Source organism: Thermochaetoides thermophila, assembly GCF_000221225.1.
Source record: "Thermochaetoides thermophila DSM 1495 unplaced genomic scaffold scf7180000011823, whole genome shotgun sequence".
NCBI classification, from domain to species: Eukaryota; Fungi; Ascomycota; class Sordariomycetes; order Sordariales; family Chaetomiaceae; genus Thermochaetoides; species Thermochaetoides thermophila.
The window spans coordinates 694,636-716,307 of NW_006383039.1; the positions used below are offsets into that span (position 1 = coordinate 694,636).

At 52.1% G+C, this 21,672-nt stretch overlaps 6 protein-coding genes and 1 non-coding gene across 7 annotated transcripts; 3 read left to right on the forward strand and 4 right to left on the reverse strand.

Moving 5' to 3' along the window:
* Window positions 1-3,252: 3,252 nt before the first annotated feature.
* CTHT_0074600 (uncharacterized protein) lies at window positions 3,253-5,623 on the reverse strand (the record flags this gene model as incomplete). The annotated part of the gene is made up of 3 exons (XM_006697648.1): window positions 3,253-3,365; window positions 3,425-5,281; window positions 5,356-5,623. The coding sequence occupies 3 exons, from the start codon at window positions 5,621-5,623 to the stop codon at window positions 3,253-3,255; spliced, it is 2,238 nt and encodes a 745-aa protein (XP_006697711.1).
* Window positions 5,624-8,627: 3,004 nt separating this feature from the next.
* Window positions 8,628-9,937, reverse strand: CTHT_0074610 (aspartic-type endopeptidase-like protein; the record flags this gene model as incomplete). The annotated part of the gene is made up of 2 exons (XM_006697649.1): window positions 8,628-9,136; window positions 9,187-9,937. 2 exons carry the CDS (start codon window positions 9,935-9,937, stop codon window positions 8,628-8,630), a joined length of 1,260 nt encoding a protein of 419 aa, XP_006697712.1.
* An 854-nt stretch (window positions 9,938-10,791) lies between these two features.
* On the reverse strand, window positions 10,792-10,880 carry CTHT_0074620. Its single transcript is given in 2 exon segments — window positions 10,792-10,828; window positions 10,842-10,880. It is a non-coding gene; the product is annotated as a tRNA-Gln (tRNA).
* A 1,330-nt stretch (window positions 10,881-12,210) lies between these two features.
* Window positions 12,211-12,932, forward strand: CTHT_0074630 (uncharacterized protein; the record flags this gene model as incomplete). Its single annotated transcript, XM_006697650.1, has 2 exons — window positions 12,211-12,691; window positions 12,757-12,932. 2 exons carry the CDS (start codon window positions 12,211-12,213, stop codon window positions 12,930-12,932), a joined length of 657 nt encoding a protein of 218 aa, XP_006697713.1.
* A 1,236-nt stretch (window positions 12,933-14,168) lies between these two features.
* Window positions 14,169-15,332, forward strand: CTHT_0074640 (proline oxidase-like protein; the record flags this gene model as incomplete). The annotated part of the gene is made up of 1 exon (XM_006697651.1): window positions 14,169-15,332. One exon carries the CDS (start codon window positions 14,169-14,171, stop codon window positions 15,330-15,332), a length of 1,164 nt encoding a protein of 387 aa, XP_006697714.1.
* A 444-nt stretch (window positions 15,333-15,776) lies between these two features.
* Window positions 15,777-16,456, reverse strand: CTHT_0074650 (uncharacterized protein; the record flags this gene model as incomplete). The annotated part of the gene is made up of 2 exons (XM_006697652.1): window positions 15,777-16,115; window positions 16,181-16,456. 2 exons carry the CDS (start codon window positions 16,454-16,456, stop codon window positions 15,777-15,779), a joined length of 615 nt encoding a protein of 204 aa, XP_006697715.1.
* Window positions 16,457-17,339: 883 nt separating this feature from the next.
* CTHT_0074660 (uncharacterized protein) lies at window positions 17,340-20,330 on the forward strand (the record flags this gene model as incomplete). The annotated part of the gene is made up of 5 exons (XM_006697653.1): window positions 17,340-17,528; window positions 17,593-18,315; window positions 18,382-19,126; window positions 19,196-19,468; window positions 19,525-20,330. The coding sequence occupies 5 exons, from the start codon at window positions 17,340-17,342 to the stop codon at window positions 20,328-20,330; spliced, it is 2,736 nt and encodes a 911-aa protein (XP_006697716.1).
* Between the last annotated feature and the right edge of the window lie 1,342 nt (window positions 20,331-21,672).

Below are 21,672 nucleotides of genomic sequence, written 5' to 3' on the forward strand. Positions count from 1 at the left end.
TAGTAGGTGTTGTAGTTGTTCTCAGGGCCGTTTGGTCCGGCCTGTTGCTTGTGCTTTGTGTTCCTCGGTTCATCCCAACCTTTGTAGTAAGTACATAACATCGCGGTATACCCAAGTGATGTGGGGCAGGCCGTGTTCGTAGTTGATACCATTGGCACAGCGGCTGCTCTGGATGTTGGTCAAGTACGTGCCAACAAACTTGTACGCTTGAGTGTGGGCTTCTTAAATGTACAAATGCTCACTGCCGAGCTCTGCTATATCACCACGAAAGGAGAGGAACATGCCATCTCCTACAATTCCGAAGCGCGGGTACGTCACTTCTCCGAAGAAGCGATCATCGTGGGGAAGACCTGGTAGGTGATGCTCTGTTGGACTGAAGGCATATGCCTTCCGAGGAAAATCTTCTGGGTTCACAGCTAGCTTGTGCCTGTCATCGGTTGTCTGTGGATAATCGTTAAACACCATGACTTCCCAGGGTCCGTTGGTAGCTGTCTCCTGGCAAGATGCACATAGAGGGGCTCTCCGGCATCGCTGGATGGAAGGGAGCCGTAGTAGGTAACGTACGGTCAACCATTGAGCGTGATGATCGTATCTTGCTGGACGCGTAACATTTGATACGGCACCTCCGATGATCCAGATCAGGTCCCACGACCGAGATGACGGGATCGAACAAAGCGGAAGACATGGTGCTTCACCTGGTGCTCGAACAGGAAAAACCTCGTCGAGCGTTCACGTCGAGAGCTTGCGCTTGCAATAGTTTTGGGGTCCCGAGCTATCGTTGCTCTTGTCGTTATGCAGTTGCCCGGCTAGATATCCTACTAAGATGAGGTTGTTGATTCGTGGATAAACTGACTGCACGATAGATTCGCAATTCCAGGGCTTTACCACGAGTCTCACCAGCTCCTCCTGGGAGCATCTGACCTTAGGTAGCATATTTGTTGTGAGTAGCACTAGAGAAAACCCGCCATAATGTATACGCCAACTTAGCAAACGACAATGGCAGTCTGCACAAAGGGTTCAGCTCTGTCAAGAGCATGGAAGAAGAGCTGAAGAACCTACAAAAGGTAGACCGATGCCGAACGTCGGAATAATAAGAAGCAGGTTGTCACATTTGAAATGTTCGGTTAGATTGTTGGCTGTTGAGGAAACCTGCCACATCAGTTTCCTGTCGCCTGCGGATGGACTGTGCTGTGTTGCCTGACAGTGAACGTGGAGGTTGGAGGAGCCATGTCCGCGTTTCAGCCTAGGAATTGGGTAAACATCGCTCTACTCATCCTTCATCCTAATCCAGAACTACAAGGCATTGCATGCTGTATCTTGTCGTTCGTTTCAAGATGCTTGTACGTGATGCAATGGTCGGAGAAGCTTCCTGTTGTTTGATTCCCAACAATCCTTGGGTGGACTAGTGGAAGAGTCCAAGGGACACACATCCAAGGGTCCTTGCTCCCAGGGCTTAACCCCGCGCCCCTGGTTCTCCCCGCTGTGAAGTCCCACTAGGCCCCTCACCCGCTTTTGGCTTCCCAAAGTCTAACATTCGCACTGGTACTGGCTCTGGAGGCTGCATCATAGACTTTTGAACAGCTCCAAATATCCAAAACTACAGGCTAATCTGATAAATAAACACTTTTAAACTTTTGCTTCATTATGTTAATGTCGTGCCCGCCGGGATTGGTAATATGAAAGCAACTTGCCCTTGCGCACCATGGTTCCCTCTACTGTTCCTTAAGAGCTTGTCCCATCATGGCTCGACACCAACACTAGAAGTACACCTGGGGCAGCCAATTGTGTGCAGTGCGTCAAGGACAGCTATTGCAACTAGGTCGCACAATTGATAGCTGTTCTACGAACGGGTCGGAACAAATTGCTCTCTTGCATGTTCCCGCATGTCACTTCTTGACAACCTCGTGGCTTCCCGCCTTGGCGCCGGCATTATGGGCGAACGAAGCCGATGGCATGTTACAACAGTTCCTGACCATATCCACACCGATGATGCCAAAACACGGAAAGTGGATTAATGTTGCATAGATCTTGAGCACCCCTTGGGCGAGCATATTAGAACGGTCCGCCGGGTAGCTTCCAGCAAGAAAACCCGTACGTACCCTACTGTAGCATCGCGTTCTCTCCAGAATGCTCGGGACGTTTTAACGACATTCACGGTTAGCCTATTCAGAAATCATCATCTAATATGTGATGTGATGACAGTTAGGAACGATAATCCTGTCCAATGATTCCCCTCCTTTAGGACTATCCTTGGCAACCGGCGCAGCATGCTCATCAGTATTACCCTGATGATCTGCCAGTAGATGACGGGACCAATGCGTCTAACAGGTACCTCGACAGGCTTGTTCATCACAGGCATCTACGGCATCATTAAAGCAACGACGTGTATCTGTTTCCTGCTGTTGATGGCCGATTCTTTGAGGCGGCGGCGCAGCCTTCTCTGGACGAGTGTCGCGCAGGGGCTAGCGATGTTCTACATCGGCTTATACGTCCGCATTAGTCCCCATAGTGAAGAGGAGAGTGTCCACCGGCGGGGTATTTTGCTCTTGTATGTGTATTTCTCTTTGCTACGTAACTTTACCTAACCCTCCCCCATACCCGTATCACTAATCTTCTCTCCCTGGAACAGGTTGCTCCAATTCGGTTGTGGCCCGCCTGCTGGATCTACACAATCGAGATAGCCGCGGCCCGTCTTCGCTCCCTGAACGTTGCTAATGCAGCTGCGACGCAATGGCTCATCCACTTTGTTGTGGCGCGCACCGTACCCGCGATGCTGGTGACGGTTGGCAGTGATGGGTGTGGAACGTATTTTATAATTGGCAGCTTTTGTTTTTCCATGTTTGTGTTTGTGTTTTCGTGCTCAAGACGAAGGAGTTCACACTAGAGGCATGGATAATTTGTTCGGTGTTACGAAGGGGCCGAGCAATGAGGTTGAAGGGAGTGAGAAAAGTGCTATTTTTGCGAGGGAGGAAGGGGTGTGGTCAAGGTACGGGAAGGTGAGAGTGTATGAGCCAAGAAGACACCCAAGCCATGTATCATTTTCTTATCATAAGATATACATACAAGTCCAAAAATCCATGGCAACATTTTGACGTGGTATCATTAAGCTTAACAGTCATTGAGGTATCGTCTCTACAATATCCTAATCAACGAAACACAAAAGGTATGAGTAGTGGATCTCCCTTTCCCCTTCTCCATATAACCACCGAATATGCAGGCAATACTTGTTACTATGTTGTTTGCTATGTGCATTTAGCATTCGTTGAGCGGGCAAGCAATGTGCGTGCCGACAGTGTAACCATCGACCTTGAGAATGGTGAGTACGGCGTTAATGACACCACCGAAGCCCTCGCCAGCAATGAAGCCTGCATGATCTGTTAGTAATATGCTTAGGACGGTTGAGTAATAAAATACAAGGACTCACCAGCAGCGACGGCGTAGCCATAAATCTCCCAAGTGCGCATGCTGTACTTCCTCCAGAAGTGGGCGATAATGGCGCCGAGGAGGGCAGCGTTGGCGAACACAGGAGCGGGAATGACCCAGGAAAGGGCAATAGCACCCCAGTTGGGCAACCACTCGCGGTACTTCTCACGTTCACCGACGAGGTAAAAGTGGCGGACAACGACCTGGATGACGGAGATGACACCCATGACAATGGCGAAGATACCAGAAGACAGCGGGATGCTGACGTTGGGGTCAGTGACGGCCTGGGCGACGGCAGCCCAAGCAGAGACAGACGGGACGGAGAAGGCGCAGTGGTCATCACCGTTCCAGATGCAAGGATAGGCAGTAGTGAAGAGTACAAACAGACCGGGGCCGAGCCAGACAGAGACGAAAACACCAATGGCCTGGGCCACCCACTGCTTGATCGGGGGAGTGCCAATGAGGAAACCGGTACGGAAGTCGCTAACAAGAGCAGTGGCGGTATCAGCACCACCCGACGCGAGGGCACCAGCGACCAAGTTGAGCTTCTGGGCGTGCTCAACGCTGTAGTTGCCGTTCGAAGTGGCAGCACCGAAGATGAGCTGAGAGGCCTTGGCGGCAGCAGTAAGAGGGGTATTGTCCGTGACGGCTCCGATCTGGATAGCGAGGAAAGAGAAAAGGAAAGCGAGGAAGATAGCAAGGATGGTGAGACCGCCGTTCATCTCCCACTGGAAGTGGAAGATAAGGATACCGGCAACGAGGCAGGCAAGCAGACCAACAATCCACATCCAGTCTTTGACTTGCTGCTCCGGAGGGAAGGGATCCTCGACAGCGTGCTCGGACTTCTCCCTGGGGGCACCATGCTTGGCGAAGAAGGCGCTCTGCTTGCCGCGCTTCTCCAGAGCGTAATTGATGCCGCTGCAGGTGTGGTTCCAAAGGGACTTGACGCCGGCCCAGATAGCTTTATACTGGACGAAGAGCTCAGCCATGGAGGAGCAGACCATGACCATGACACCGGGCCAGAGAAGCCAATAACGAGGAGATGGGGTGACCTTGCCGAGGTTCTTCAGCGAGGCAAATGAGTAATAGGAATCCCACTTCGGGTCATCGGGAGCGAGCTGGATACCAATGCACTCGCCGTAGTGGACAAGGAGAGGGCCAATGAGACCCCAAGCCATGAGGGAACCGACGAACATAGAGATGGCAGGGTTAAGACCGATCAGGATACCAGAACCAATGAAGGCAGGAGTCCACTCGAAGTACCAGCCCCACGACTCAATGTTCAAGGCCCAGCTCTTGTAGCCGCTCCAGATGTGGAACCAGGTAAAGATGTGCCAGTCGTAGAGAATGCCAATTGCATAGGTCGAGACGACACGGTGAATCATCGAGGTAACGAAGCAGATAGCCAGACACTTGAGCTTCTTCATGGCCTCTAGGGAGCCAGCGGCACCAGCGTGCATGGAGCGGATGGTAAGCGCCACAGCGGTGGGAGTAGGAAAGAGCAGCTTGAGCTCGCGGGCGACCTGGACGATGAAAAAACGGCGAAGAGGAGTGACGTAGAAAAGACCAATGAAGGAAGCGACCAAGGTAATGGTGAAGATGGCGCCAATGTCATCACGAGGGGAGCGGCCCTCACCCATCACACCGAGACGGTACATGGCCGGAAGGGCAGCAACGAAGATACCACCAGTGCCACCGGCACCAGTGGCAGCAGCCTGAACGATCGAGTTTTCCTGGGGACCGAAGAAGCCACCAATGAGTGGAATCTTGCCACCGGCCTTCTCGAAGAACTTGAGGATGCCATAGCCGAAGATGGCACCAAAGATGTTGGCGCTGAAGGTGAAGCCGGTCTTGAGACCTGCACGAAGATGGTCAGTCTTTGCTCCATGGCAACTGGAGCCAGTGTCAGGACAAATAGGAGAAACGACGTACCAAGGTACAAGTTGGAAGCGCAGACGAGTGAACCAAGAATGCAACCGACGACAATAGCACGGACTGTGACGGGGTCATCCTCGTGGGGAATGTTGGCGTCCATCAGCAGGGGCTTGTAGAGGTCTTCTTCCTCGATTTCGCCCTCGGACTCGTTCTTGTCGGACTTCGCAGCCTCATCCTTGAGATCAGTCTTCTCGGTAGGCTGTTCATCGTGGGGGCGAGCCGCTGAGTCGGCCGCCCCCTGCTGGACGACCTCTTTCTCGCTCATTGTGTGTCGGTGCGTGATGGGAGTATCTCTCTGTCGGTAGAAAGGGGAAGCCCTGCGAGAACGGGAGCTCACTGCCGGTCAGGGGCTGGAGCGAGCTCAGAACTTTTGAAGGTTGTCGACGAGACAGACGTTAGGGAACGAAAACGTCAATGTAAGTAGAAGAGAAGGGAGTGAGCAGAAAACAGGCAGCCTGTGTGACGGGCAGGGAGCATTTAAGGGCAGCTCGTGGAGGGGCGGTCGCCGGTAGGTCTGTCAATGGGCCGAGTCCCGGAAAGGCTGTTGCAATGCAATGATGGGTGGATGTCCAGGGTGTATCTGCACGCCTGCAATTCTTCCTGCTGTTGACGGTTTGGTGCCACTTCACGGCCGCTGTCGGAGTAGTTCCGTGCAATTCTCCTGTCAATCTGGCCAACCGAAAGCAGCATGTGTGGGCAGTATGTGGGCAGCCTGGCCAGTCTTTGGCTGGATTCGGCTGGCAGCTGCCGTCGTGGGCAAGGTTCTCCAGAAATTGGCGTCATCTCCATGGTGCCATGTCTTCTCCAATGCTCACAATGCCTGGCGATAAGGGATGAAAACGTTCTGCCGGGAGCATGCCCCGTACGTGATCTGCAACTGCCCTGCACTGTGGCATGCTTGCCCTCAAAATACAGTGGGGATCGTCGGCTGGGTGTGATCCATGCACCTCCAGGCGGATGAGCTGCCGTGAACGTCTGCGCGCGCTGATTCGCCGGGATCAGAAATTCTTCCAGAAAAGGCAGGTGCTGGTGGCCGTTGGAGCCGCCTGGAGGCGTGTCAGTCCAGAGCGCAACGCTCGACCTTGCCGATCTGGCAAGTCCTTCTCGTGTGGAGAATTTTAGTCAGGCATCAGAATTAGAAACCATCAAACTTGTTTCATGCCCGTGTTTGCAGACAATCTTCTACTCTGGTGCTCCAGAAAAGCGAAGCAAAGCCACTCTCGAACATTCTCTTTGGAGCAGATGCCATGTATCATACAATGCCTTTTTTAGACTCTGCTCCTGCAGGTCCCAGAAGGCGACAGAGTTGACTGAGATACGATCGGCAGCGCGGGCTTGATTGGCACAGTGTGTAAGCACAGTGCCTGGAAACATCGGATAAATCTAAAAGCATCGGCGCGCCATATGATTGGTGCTTGGCCCGGCTGCGACTGTCGAAGAAGGCAGGTTGACAAGCAGCGACCGGTGCGGTCCGCAGATGCCACCATGCCGGGAACAGCAGGAAGCTTGATCAATGGAATAAGGATGCCCCGCTCAGTCTGACGAAGCCTGACGAAGCATCGACATCCTCGGATATCACCTCATTGACCGTAAAGCGACCTTGCACCCAGGCTACCTATGTGCCGCCCTAGCGAAACTCCCCACCTGACAATGTCTTCAACCTGGGTTGGCCACGTGCTGGCGACTTGGGGCATAAGGGTGTGTTTCGTCGGCAATAGGAAGAACGATGCCGGCTGAGCATAATGATAGCAATGTCGCCAACAACACTTGTTGGATGCTACCAAAAACTTGAGCTATTGAGCACCTTTGCACGTTGACTGCTTGATAAAGAGTATTATGCGCGGGAAACATTGTTCTAAACTGACCTCCATGATGCTTGACTGCAGTTTGTTTAGTCCGACTCTGTGCGTGAGACGCCTGTGAGAGATGCTACCGCAACCATCACCGTCGACACCTTGGCTCAGCTCGCAGGGTATTGTTGTGTCACATCGGACGATGCGTCGAAGACGGCACGCAGCTGTGATCCTTCGTTGCAGTGCAACTCCCTTTTCAAGCTGGGGAGGGACACCTGGCAGCTAAACGAGAACTGCCTAGCCTGAACGGCGATTCGGGAAGAAAATGTAGATTTGGGACTCCAGGTGTGATGTATCCAGGTTTCTGGTGTCATTTAAATTTGTTGTTACCGGAACTGACAACGAGAGGCTCTGGTGCTGCCTATTCTAGGTAGACCTACATCACCAGATCTTGACGTGCATCTAGTGGTCTCACCAGATCCTTCGAACAATGACAGTGGGGAGTGCGTCCCTTCAACGCTCCACCGCAGAATAGCGTTGGCTCCCACTGAGCCTTGGAGATAACTATCTCACTTGACCTAATCACTACTGAATAGATGCATGCAGGCTGCATGTGGACATCATGACTGACGATGAAAATCGATACAAGACTGACTGGTCAGCCTAAGCGGTGTTCCTCTGGCAGGTGGCTAGAAGTTAGGGGAGGTCTTCCAGTAGCCACATTTAAGTTGTGGAGTCATCCCACCAGAGATCGGATGACAAGAGGCTTTTATATGAGGTCTCGCGACCGAGCTGCAGAGATTTCGTAGATTGGAAGGATACCAATGTTTATGCGGTTCCATAGTGAGACTACCTCTGTTAAGGAGGTCGGTATGTTGTGCGATGCTCGTAAAATGACAATGTCTATTTACTGCACATCATCCAGGTCCTTTGAGCTGTGAAGCCCGTGAGATAAAGCTATCTGATTCAACCACAGCAGCGTCTAATGCGAGGTAGTCTACATTGTCCCTGAAATCCGAGCATCAATGTTGCAACAGGGAGATCTAACAATTGCCCAAGAGTCACCGAAGACCCACATCGGGCCTGAGCCCCAGACAAAACGGTGGCGTCGGTGTTCTAGCCAAGCTGGAGCCCAGAAAAGCTTATCTCCTGCCGTTTATGCGTCAAGCATGACTGCCAAGACACCTGCCCCGGATCCAACAGCCACGCTAGCCCGAACCTTCGCTCACGCCACCAGCCTGAGGGTCCACAAGAACTCGATCCTCCTACGAACATGTCCCCAGCAGCCACGACGCGCTTGTGTCAGGTGTTGATTTATTTTTGATCTAGAAACGACATCACACATGTCGAGAGAGCGCAGGCATGCGTTAATACATCGATGGCACAAATTTAGTGGTATTTTGTCATCCTAAACTAATCACAAGAACACCAAGCGCCTCATTTGAACCCTGGCCGAAGCAACGACCACAAGCGCCTTCACGAGAGATCCTTGGACGCCCATCCCAACCGTTTTTTGCCGCCGTCAAAAACCACAAAAGCAGCCTTGAGCGCCACGTCGCCAAAGATCGAAAACCCAATGCCCGAATCGGCCTGAATCCCGCCAAAGCACATCGTTCCGATCGAAGTGATGGCAGCGTACAGGATATACTCCCCAGGAATCGTGATGACTTGACCATCATCGCCGACGGCGAAGGAGAAGTCCGGAGGCGTTGGGCTGCACGGTAGCGTATACGCTCCCTGAGTAGCATCGTACAACGCGCCAGGAATCTGGGCATAGTACATTACCACGATGGTGCTGGGCAGAAGCAGCAAAGTCGTACCCGTGTCCGCGATCCCCATGATCTGCGTGCTGACCAACGCCCCTGTGCCAATTGCGTACCCCGGCGATGTCCATGTCCAGTATCCGTTGCTGTCATTGACCGACACATAGCTGATGTTACCAATGTGAGCGTTCTTATCGATGTACCCGAAGTTGTACGTTCCAGCTGGTCGTGTCAGTTCGAGATCGCACACGGTTCTGACGAGGTCGACTTACGTTCGCCGGCCTTGAGGTCGGCCGTGAAGATAGGGGAGTCCAGCTCTTGCATGATGTTCTCGAACCACGTCTTTTGTCCCTTTGGCTGCACCGTGTTGAGGCTGCCAAAGCCCAGGCCAAGCAACCCGTCGTTGTTGGAGTCCGAGGTGAACTCCTCCGAGACCTGGGTCGCGGCTTCAACTGCCTGCGAAGAGACCGTCAAGCCGCCCAACGTCACAGAATCGCGGTATACCACCCCGCTCGACGAGCTGCCATCTCCGTACGAAATCTTCCATGTATACCCTTCCAGCTTCTGCGCCGTCGAGCTCTTAGCCGGTTCATAAAGCGACTGCCCATTGACTAGGTTACTCGGGGTTTCGGAGCTGAAGACCCAGAGGTCACTTGACCCGGTATCAATGTCCAGGTGGAGGACCTGGCCGGGGGTGCCGATAGACACCGGCGTCAGATACTCGACATCATATGACTCCGGCTTTGTCACCTCGTTGCCTGTTGACCGCTTTCGCTTCTCCAAGCGCAGTCTTCCCAGTGCATTCTTGAGGTCTTCTGGGAGCGGCACGCCGAACTTCTTGTAGGCCTTGGCCAGCTGGTACGGACCCGAGCGGATGAAGTCTGGGTTGCTCACCTGGCGGACTGAGAAGGTCTTTCCGCCCCCTGTGTGGTGTGTGTCGTCGCTTCTCAGGCTGGTCTCTAGAGGAAACGTGCCGGTCATGTACCCCAACACTAGGGCAATTGTGAAAGTCACGCGGACCATGCTTTCGTCTTAGATATCGGAGTTGCACTCCTGTAAATCCGTCGAGATCGTAGGTCGAGCGACAACGGCTAACCAAGTGGGTATTTGGGGAGGGAGGAAGGGGAGAAGGCCCAGAACTGCCTCGCTTTCCATGATTTTAATTTTAACTCCTGCTCTTCGCAAGCGCTTCCAGCTCGGCTTGACATCTTTCTTACATCTTCTTCCATACGGGAGAATGACGTGTACATCATTCAAAGCATTATGTTGAGATGTTGGGGACGTCTACGACAATGTTAACTCGGGGGAAGATATAGACGGATCCCTAGCGATGGTAAACGATGCCTCGGTCTTCTCCGTCCAGTTTCATGTTGCTTATCCTTCATCTGCTAGTGTACTTGGCTAGGCAATAAGAAGTCTTGATGAACAAGGCATTGCAACTCTGGTTTCTTCCAAGCTATGATCACATGTTGAAGTTGGGGTGGAACTCAGGGGTTACTGTTAATGCAGCTGAGAAGCATGTGCTAGAGCTTCCAGCAATCTGTGCTTCAGACGAAATTCAAATGCAGATTCCCAACTCTCAACTCTAATGATGCATCTACTATCCAACAACTTGCAATTGTGCTAAGGGAAAGAATGTTTCGTCGCAGAAGTCATGGGGTTTCCAAGTTGTAGCGATTAACGAGCGACTTTGTCCAAATCTCATAGCTTTATCCCTCCTAAAAGCAAGCGAGAGACCTTTGATGGCAAAGCGCGCATTACAGTATCGCTGCCATAGTGCAACACATTTACTGATAACGGCTCTCATGGAAAAGGCCTTTCAAGGCTGGGTTCAAGTCGAGTCTCGCTTATTCCTTCAGCCCCGTGCAAAAATAAACAGGTCGTGCCCGGATTCGAACCGGGGTTATTGGAAGGCTGAGGAGGAACTCTTCAAAATCCAATGTGCTAACCACTACACTACACAACCTTCAGTGGTAGTGTCTCTGATGAGAGCTACTATGTTACTACATCGAGCCAGGAGGTCATCCTGGCTATCGATAACTTGTCTCTTGCACCGTTTAGGGTTCAGATGATTTCACGTATTTGTTTGGTGAAAGTCAGAAACTATCAGAAATTTTAAATGCATGGCATATCCTAAGATCCTGCCTAAAAAAACGGCGACAGAATGAACCCGTGTCGCAGCTCAGGAAAAGAATCATACATGAGATGGCAATCTTAAGTTTGCAGTCGCGGTTCAATACTGGGGTTCATTCTCGTCAGAAACAACAGTCTGTATGGTATGTTACAGTATTCAACTTGTTTTCTGCTTGTCTATTCATCCTCCAGCATGGGAAATATCACCGGGAATGTGTCTTTTTCGTTAGACGCTGCGGGGTCTTCCAAAGTAAACGCAATGATGCAACGGTCGTGAAACTGAAGAGACCCAAGAGTATCTGTCGCCTTTGCCTTCAATAAGGTCCAGCCCTTTGACGGATCATTGGGGGATTTCAGAACGCCGAAAATAAGTTTCAGTTCCCCTTCTTGGGGGACTGGCGTGGTCTTTGGGGGAGCAATAGAGGTCGTCAACCCGTTTGGGTAACGTTCCCGGAGGATGGAGACGAGCTCTTCAGTGAGCTGCGAAAAGCTCCAGTCACGGGTAGTGGACACAAAAATGGTGTGGATTCCGTGTTTGAAGCGAACCGTGAGGTCCGGATTGTCGTAATCGTTAAAGACTTTGGGTGACTGCGCTGGAGTTAGTATACGGTGATATGAGATATACTACGTCAGTCCTACCATATTGACTCCTCAGGGGCCGATTAAGCTAAGAGAAGGATCAAAATCTAGATAGGTAGGTAGCTGTTGCTTCCACGAGACGTTTGCACGGTACCACTCCGATCTGCTGAGAAAGCTGCGGTTGGTGGGGTACCTAATGGGGTCGGTTTGGGACCGCAGTGCGCTGGTAAAATACAAGTAGGTCTTGGTATAAGAATCGACCCCTCCAGAGGAAGTGTGCTCTCTAACTGTAGATAGACAACACAGCAATTAAAATCTTTAGCTACCAATACATCGTTTATTTTCTCAAGCATATCATGTCTTGATCGGGGGCAACGCGGCGCATGTGCTTCTCTGACAACTCCTCGTTACGTAAAGAATTGTAACAAACAGTTGAGACAATACCGAGCTGGAGCTCGGACCATCACCAGTTTCTGGCGGGTCTCAATTTTCGGATAACAATTTGAGCGTACGGCCCTTCTTCAAGCTGTCACCAACATTCCTTGAGACACTACGAAGTCTCTGGCCACGGTTGGGCATAGAACATGAGCGACAACAGCAAGGTGATCGCGACCGAAAAGGGACAGCTGGTCAAGCCGACGTGCTGGCGGGATCTACCCGCCCCGACGATGACGAGGGAGGAGATCGAGCAGCAGTACTTCGCCAATTCTCGACTCTTTCTCCCAGCTGTCTTGCGTATTCCCCTGGCCTCGACACTTTCTTTTCTCTCCGGATTTACTCTTGGCGCTGCGCATGGCGGCAAGATGTCTGGCTTGCAGTTCCGAGCAGAACATGCCCACAAGCTGCCCGCGACGACGACTGGTTGGTACCTCTACCACAAGAGCAAGAATTACTATGCCGCGAAGGGTGCTGTTCGCAACGGAATCAGGACGGGGATGCGTGTCTCCCTCTGGACTACGTCCATGTTTGCCATTGAGCAAATGTTCGACTCGTACCGAGGCACGGCCGATCTGCTCAACACAGTCACGTCTTTTGTCACGGTTGGAGGATGGTTCAGCTTGTGGAGTGCGTATTTTCCTCTTGTCGCGCCGGTCTTGTGCACTGTGGCTAACGCGGTGAACCCATTGCAGATCGGTTTTCGCTGCCGGCAACCGCGCGGACGGCTAAGTTTGCCCTTATTGGCGGCCTGATCTATGGCGGACTCCAAGATATTCTTGGGGCCCTTCGAGGCCGTCGGATCGGATACGTTGAATGGGTCAAGGACCGACTGGGCAAACAATCGGCTGAGCATCCCAAAGGCCAATGAACTGGCGGAGAGATTATTCTCCCGTCCTTCCGGTACACCGGTACCCCTCTGGAGCGGGCAGTCCTTCCTATGGATCGAAATAAACGTCCCCCTCCATCACCAATTCGCGGAGGGCCACCGAATGGCCAGGATGCGGACTATCGCCCCCGACCAAGTGGTATCTTGCTTTGGTGCGCAATGCATACCGCCTAACCACTCCGACGTGGCCCTCGACCAACAAGCACCGATATCAACCGACCTCGGCCCCCCTGCCGGAGTCCAAGACGCTGGGCCCTTTGTGAAGATCAATACTAACATCTGCCCTTCCGCTGCGCAAGCGTCGGCTCTTGCAACCAGCCAGGCGCCGGGTGACGCTGAGCCTCGTGACTAGCGCACCTGCGGTAGCGCGCCACAATCCCTTTCCTCCTTGCTCGGTTGGGCGGTTTAGCAGGGACTGCTCCTGCGGTGTCGGCAGACACTCGAGTCTCCACAGAGCGGCTATCTGCGGCCTTCCACAGCGCAGCGATAAGGTCAGCAGCATAGCATCATCGCCCGTATCCATGGTCTTGGACAAAGCAGTGCTAGGAAGACAAGATGCAGCTCAGATTGGCATCCAGGTTTCCAGCTCTTTGTGGATTGGCTGGGCATCGCATCTTTTATTCAAGGAAGCTGCGATACCGGCGCCAAGCAGCGCACAACTGCAGCTAGTTCGCGAGAGATTATCTCCACCTTGTTGTCTTATATACTCCTCTTCGCCTATATGTGGAAGATCTCATCCCGACTTTCAGCTCTTACCAGGAAATTCTGTTACCATAACCTCGTCATCGATAAATGCTCTTGATCATCAAGAGTTCTGGTGTGTCTAGAACTGTCTTACCTTTAATGCTCGCAATGTCCCTCGTCCTAAGACTCTCTTACCGAATGCCTTTGATCCAGCTTCTCGTTGTGCACATCCCTTCAACCAGGTCACCGTCCTCTGCTGTGTCCGCGTCTCTACACTTGCGACGTACTGTGCGGCTCTCAAGATCAATGTCAACTAGGTCTCTTCACTCTTCGTCCAATCAGTCATCACCTTCTGCCGGCGTTGCCTTAGACAGCACCGAGTCAATGCCTCCGTCGACTCTTGCAGACCCCCGTCCGGTCAAGATATCTCAAAATGCCCCTTTGGCTGTGTTACCATTGACCAATGTCCTTCGGTCTTTGCTGACCACAACCATTTCATCCTCGCCAATTCTCTTGCGCCCATCGCTGGCCATCATGTCTCTTCTCGCCAGCACAGCCCACCCAGTTCTCAACCCCGATGTCAACCCACTTCTCCGCGTATTCCTCAAGAAAACTTTCTATGCCCAGTTCTGCGCGGGCGAGAATGTTGCAGAAGTCCGGCAAACCATCGCTTCTCTCAAGCAGATCGGTTTCGCCGGTGTGATCCTTGGTTATGCTAAGGAGGTGGTGCTTACAGACTCGCAAATGAAGGGGCTGGAGTCGTGCATTTCTGGCTCTGTGGCAGAAGAGTGCGTTAGGAATGAGATTGGACCGTGGGCAGCTGGGACCAAGGAGACCGTCATGCTGGCTTCTCCAGGGGATTTCGTCGCGCTCAAGTTCACCGGCGCAGGTCGTCAGGCTCTCTATGCTCTTTCCAAACGCCTTCCTCCTCCAGCCGCTCTGGCATCTGCGATCGACGACATTTGCGAGCTCGCGGTATCACGAGGCATTCGTCTTCTCTTTGACGCCGAGCAACAGGCCCTTCAGCCGGGTATTGACGATTGGAGCTTGGAGTACATGCGCAAATACAATACCCTTGACCGGGCAGTGATCTTTGGGACCTACCAAGCATACCTGAAGGCGACACCCACAACACTCAGCCGACATCTTGCTGCCGCCAGCCAAGGAGGGTTTACTTTGGGTGTCAAACTCGTTCGTGGCGCTTATCTCGGCTCTGACCCCCGGCATCTTATTCACGACACGAAGGCCGACACGGACTCGGCCTATGATAGCATTGCAGAGGCTTTGATGAAACAGCAATGGAAGACTCCTCTTCAGCCTTCATCCAGTGACAGAACGTCTTCGCCCTTCCCCAACGTTGCCCTCGTCCTAGCCACACATAACCGGGAATCTGTCCTCAAGGGCCGCACTTTGCTCTCTGAGGGTGGCATCAAGACGGACGTGGCTTTTGCCCAACTCCAGGGCATGGCAGACGAAGTAAGCTGCGAGTTGTTGACTACTGGCAATGAAGAAGCGAATGTGGAGAGACCACGTGCGTACAAGTACCTCGTTTGGGGCACCACGGGTGAGTGCATGAAGTATCTGCTTAGGCGGGCGCATGAGAACAGGGATGCGGTGCAGCGGACAAGATCGGGGAGGGACGCCATGCGGACAGAACTGTTGAGGAGGGTTAAGGGGTTGTTTGGGCTGGGTAATTAAATAGCATGTTCTATCGAGGGTTGGGTATCTGCGGGTTTGGCTGATGTTTTGGGTGACAAAACTTCAAGGCCTGTTTTGCGCATGGTTTTTACTTGGCACGAGAGCCAAGAGCTAGCTGCTGCAATAGACATCTGAGCATTATTGATGACAATTGTACCTTTCCACGTCCAAACTCTGTGAATGACGGGGCTAGCGTTGCATGGAATCGCAGCACCCAGATTGAGAGCTGTATCCAGCCTTTCTTGTCTTTCTCTCGAGCTCAAGCCTTACCTTTCTTATAGATCGCAGCTGGGTGCAGTTCACCCTCTCAACATCATTGGCCTCACCATGTGCGGTTCGTGTTGCTGTACGACTGAAGCCAAAAAGCAACATAGACAAGCGCGATCACCTGGATTGAATTGCCTCAGAGAAGCATTTCATCATGATTACCAAGAACGCCTGCCATCATAAGCCGCGCAAGGCCATGCCCATGATGGCGAGCTGTTCCATTTTCCTCTGGTGCTCTGCCTTGTCTGCGACCTTTTCTAGTGCTGGCACGCCATTGAGTCTGTAATATTTGCGAACCTTAGGCCAGTCCGTCGCCTGAGCAATCTCCGAGTCCGTCACTGGCACGGGTTTGCCCATGACGTGTTCTGTTAGGTGAGCCCAGATAGCTTCTGGCGTGCGCGCTGAAGTTGCCGAGAATCCATTTTGTCCTTCTGCGGTGGGAGAGATGATCTTCACTACGATAAGGTCCTTGGTTTTTCCTGGCGTTATGCCCCATCTTCTGTACGCATCGGCAATCTAGAAGAAGGATCAGGGATCAGCGCTGGCTGAGTACCAACACCTTACTTTGAGGGCGCCCGTACATTGTTGTTTGTGTTGAACGACGTCACGATCTCTGAGTGGACATTTGGTGTCCTCAATGCCCCGACTAGTAATGTGTTGAGGGCGCTGTAGACGGCTGATAGGAGATGCAGTCGCGAGATGACGGAGGATGCGTCGATAAAAGCATACTCAAAGTCCCTGTTGCGGGACAATAATTGTTGGTGGAGGAAGTCGGCATTGGTGACATCACGGAAGAAGCCAACGTAGACACCGTATCCTGAGGGGACGTGTTCGAGCGCAACGTTTTCGAGGGCCATTGCGTTTGTTACGACGTCGAGATGAAGGAAACGGGGAATATAGGGACAGAATAGACAGTTGAACTTTGATCGCGTTTGCTGCGAAGTTGAACAAGAGTCCTCGACAGTGACAAATGCTCTAGTTGGCCAACAGAATATTGTAAGTACTTTTGTCCTTGTTCAGGTCGTCTGTCGGCTTCCAAGTTGCTGGTTGTGTACGGAATCCTTGCAACTTTGTCCGTGGAGGGGCAGCGCGAACCACGGGGTTTCTTGACCGGGCATCACTTGAAATTATGATCCAATGTGTTCCCACAAGGCTGTGGCAGTAAACCCTAACCCTGAAACTCTCGAAATTGATATTCTCCCTTTGTCACGTCACCCGGCGCTGCGCGTCTGCAGGACGCATCAATCACGGCGACCTGGCGAGGTACATCGGTTCTCCGCAGGCGGTCCCTGTGCCGCACCGTCTCATCACATAGAGTCCCGCTCAGACACGCCGCAATTGTATTATCACTGGCCCCATAGCATGAACTTCCATACACCGTTTTGACCACGACGAGAGCACGTGCAGATGTTGGTTGGCGTCAGGGTCATGCCATCTCGTCTTCCCAACAACTAGGGCATTGGGACACCAGCGATACTTGGTTCAGATTTCTAGACTGTGCATGTGCATCTTCGCTACGGGTCTGCGCCGTGCACCGCATCTGCGCCAACTCCTGTCGTTCTCAACTCGCTGTTTCTCCGCTCAATCAGTTCTTTTCCGCGCTGCAGCTGTCGCACTCCGTCCACAACAATTGCATTGCCGTCCCGGTGAGACGCTCCTCTTCGTCCCGTCGCCGCACGTGCTGGCGCGGCACAGCATCTGCCCCAACTTGCAACCTGCCGGTTGCCGACAGTCACCAGCATGCCTCAGTCCCGCCAAACGAACAAACGTCCCGGAACCGCTGGTGACACTGCCCTCGCCAACGCCGAGTCAGCGGCTCCCAAGCCAAAGCTGCCGCGAGTTGAGCGTAGCCCATCAGATTTCTCCAGCGTCGTCAAAAGCAAGCTACAGTCCTACACGCGCACTGGACAAGCATGCGATCGGTGCAAGGTACACTCCGCGTGTTCTGAAGAGGGATCATAAATGTGTTTGCTGACAAGACTTTCCTACCCAGGTTCGCAAGATCCGTTGTGATGCCCTCCCAGAAGGGTGTTCTCACTGCACGAACCAAAACATTGAATGCTATGTGACAGATCGTGTCACTGGCCGCACTGAGCGGCGTGGTTACTTGCAGCAACTCGAGCGCGAAAAGGGGGCAATGCTGGTGCATATCCGTGAACTGGAGAAGCTGTTGGAAAGCAACGGCATCGAGGTTAGGCCATGGCAATGGCCCGGGTATACGACTACATACCCTTCAGCAGTCACGTATGATGCAATTAGCAACCCTGTGCAGAATCCGGCATCAAAAGACGAATGGACACAAGTTGGGCTCGTGTGGGTGAAGAACTACCGGCAAAAGCCCCAGATTACTTTGGGCGATTATATCCCATTTTCTGCGCTAGAGTCACGGCGGACAGACAGCTACCTGGGGGTGGCCGAAGATAATGCCCTGTTGAGCTCTATCAAGGGAACCAAATTGTCCATTTTGGGAACTGTCATCGACATCGCATCATTCGAGTCTCCAGACACGGACGAGCCCCCACCGGAAACGCCCATTGGATGGCCGCTTTATAATAAATCCGTCATGGCTTTTCTTCAGTCTATACTGCGTGTTAACCCTCCTCCCGAGCACATTGAACTTCCCCCCAAACCAGACGCCTTCACCTATGCTGAGTGGTACTTTCTGGCTGTCTCGCCGTTTCTCCCTGTTCTCCATAAGCCCTCATTCTTTCGGCTTGTAAGTCATGCATACCCTGTGGGCGCATCGTTCACTCTCAAATGCCCATGCTGATTTGCGGCGCAGTTGACTCGTATCTATGATGAAGGTTATAAGCCAACAATACCGGAGTTGGTCACGGTTCATATGGTCTTTGCTACCATGTGGTTCCAATATGGCATCAGAAATCGTGAGGAGCCTGAGAGGTATGCACAACTCAACGAGCTCTCAAATCGACACTACCATTGGTGCCTGAGCAAGTTCTTCGACCTTGCCATCTCGCCAACTTTGACGGCTGTTCAGGCTTTGGCCATGATCATGGTCCACACACGAAACTTTCCCAAGCCCGCTTGCTCTTCAACGATTGCCCAGTACGCCTTCATTAAGGCCCTGGAGTTGAATCTCCACCGGAGAGTTAAGATGCCCAACAACACCACTACCTTGGAAAACGAGATGCGGAAGAGAGTTTGGTGGGTTATCCTGGCTGTCATGGTTACTCTCAGCGGCCGTCTCGGCAGACCCATGCCAATCTCTCTTCACGAGTTTGACGTCGACTTTCCTATTCCCATTGAAGACGAATATCTGGGCGAGGAAGGTATTTTGGATCACTCCCAGGTTGGCCGCTGCAGTTGGCACGTCGGTCTCATGGGCTTTAAAGTTGTACCACTGTATATGGAAATGTACACCAAGATCTACGGCGTGCGATGTGACCCGAGGCGTTATGTCCAGGTAGTCCAGGATCTTGACGCTGCTATGGATAAGTTTATCGAAAGTTTGCCTACCGAACTACGGCTGGAAACATATCGCGACCCGAACCGCCAAAATGACCCTGGTATGCTCTTTGCAATGTATACTCGAGCCTTTTGTCTCGAGTTCAAGTTATGTCTAAGACATCCTTCAGTCTGTATGTCCAACGATCCCAAGGTTATTGCTGAAAACTCGAGGATATGCGAGGAAACGGTCAAAGAGCTTCTGAAGGTCGTCAAGGAAGTACAAAGGAAGAAGTCTCTCGATACGACCTGGTATCAGCTTGCCGTCTATCTCGCTGCTCTTTTCTCCCTTCTTGTTGCACATTGGCAACGGCGCTTTGATGTTACAGAGGCCGAGGTAGCTGCTCTCCGCGAAGATGCAAGGGCGTGGTTGAGCATCATCGCCGAAATTGGGCGGCAAATGGGTATGTGTTTTACCCCAGCAGTCTTCGATCTTCTCAACTGACGTTACGGTTTCTAGGTGCTGGAAGCCGCCTTGCCGCGGACGTTGGCGGCATTATTGATCGTACAGTTGGCTCGATTGAACAGGATATGCGCAAGCCAGGCCCGCCGTCTGACTCGTCCACTGGCACGATGAAATCGGAGTCGCCAGCACCATATCCGCAACCAGTGGCAAGGCAAAACGATCCCCCAGCCAACTCTGTCCCATCCACTGCGACAGCTCCCATTCCCAGGCATCACGTACAACGTGACGCAATAGCAACAAATGGAAGCAGTTATTATGATTCGAACATTTCATCACCACAATACGCTTCTGTTGCTTACAGTTCCCAAGCAGCTTCTGGAACCCCCTCCCATCCAAACCCCAGTAATCAGGGAGGATCAATTGACTCAACACAGTACCTGTACGCAGCAGCGTCAGCTGCAACAACTACAGCAGCGCCAACGACTACCGCTGCAGTCAGCGAATCAGCAGTACAGGCGACGAACCCCCTTATTGCCTTTGCTTCGCAGGCCACGCAGCACGTCGCTGGACAAGCTGCAAACAACTGGTCCGCTCAAACTCAGTTCATGGCGCAGACTGCAGCAATCACAAACGCCTGGCACGACTGGGCTGCTGCCATGACCGACAACCGGGCTACGTCCATGCCCGGGAACCAAGATCGGTTCAGTGCAACTACCCTGCTCACTCTGGGGACGGGAAGACCGGCAGATGTGGGTGCCTGTACGATGGTTGAGCACGTCAACCAACCTCCAGATCCACAAACTGGGCAGTGGCCACTGCTGTTGTTTCATAACGGCGGTGGTTCGGTGAGTGGGTCTTGAAGTTTTTCCTTTCGGTTATTGAAATCAGGTTTGTCTGGAATAACCTTGCTGTGTGTTGTCTCTTACTCTGGGCTGGACCCATCATGTCTCTATACATTCCTGGGTCCCTGTTATTGACTGTTCTGCTTCTTCGTGGCTTTTTGCACAACTGGGATGTTGTAAGAGGAGGAGTTAAGGCGCTGAAGCAGGCCCAGGAACCCTCTGTTTCTCGACCAACAGTTTTGGGTAGATCTCTTCAGGGATGGGAAGGATGGTTATCTGGATAAATTCGTCCTGGGTGACAGGCATATGAGATGTGTATCACCTAATGTCAGCACATATTGCATACTAATTTGCTGAATGTTGTCTTGTGACAAGTTAATCTACTTTAGGTCTTTGGATACGTTTAACATTCAGGCATGAAATGCAAGGGTATACCTAACTCAATCCTCCCTAAACTTGCCCATTCCACTTTCAAAAGAAACAATAAAGCATGGAGAATAAGACAAGGACTACCAAAGCTTTCGCAATGATGTTTTGAAATCTATTGGATGTGCAACTTTAGCTATCTTTGCCATTCATTCATGGGGATCCCCGTGCACTGTTATGAGCCTTAGGCTGCTCAGCAGCCGCACTTGCCAGTAATTCTACAAGTAATGGCTGTTGAGCTCCCGCACATTCTGTGTTCTTTGGATAACCTGGAGGAGTGAGGACTTGAACACATGGAATAGGCTCCTTGCACGCCGGAAATTCTACGGGCTCGCTCTTTGCTCCAGGTACACTTCTGGTTGTCCACTCATTAGATCTGATGACGCTGGAGCAATACTGCGGACTTGGTTCTTGTTTCGACGGATCATCCAGATAATGATAATCGCCGTCATGCATATTAGAACAAGACTACCGACTATGCTATCGACAATGGCCCCAATATCCACTCCCTTGCTGTCTTTCTCATCCGAGTCTGGTAGTGGCGAACTAGAGGAGGAGCTTCTGTTGACCCCTGGGTCTGATGATATTGTTGCAACTGGAGAGCTTGTCAGTATGGGATCTGAGCTTGATGATGGTGACTTAGAAGTTGAATGCAAGGCAGTCGGCGATGTATATGGTGTTGCATACGCGAAGAGGACCTTCTCTGTAGGGCTGGGTCCACAGTTGTATTATGTGTAACGGGTGACTTGGTCTGGTGCAGGCAGGGATCGACAATGTGTCAAATGGGTTAGATAATAGCCACTGACGATGTGTGGTGCACAACAAAGTCAATTGCTACGTGTAATAATCTTTCTTGGTCCTCAGTGTCCTTGTGTTGGGGGAGGAAGACCAAGAGAAATCCTTTATCGTGTCCAAGTAGCTCCCTTTACAAAAT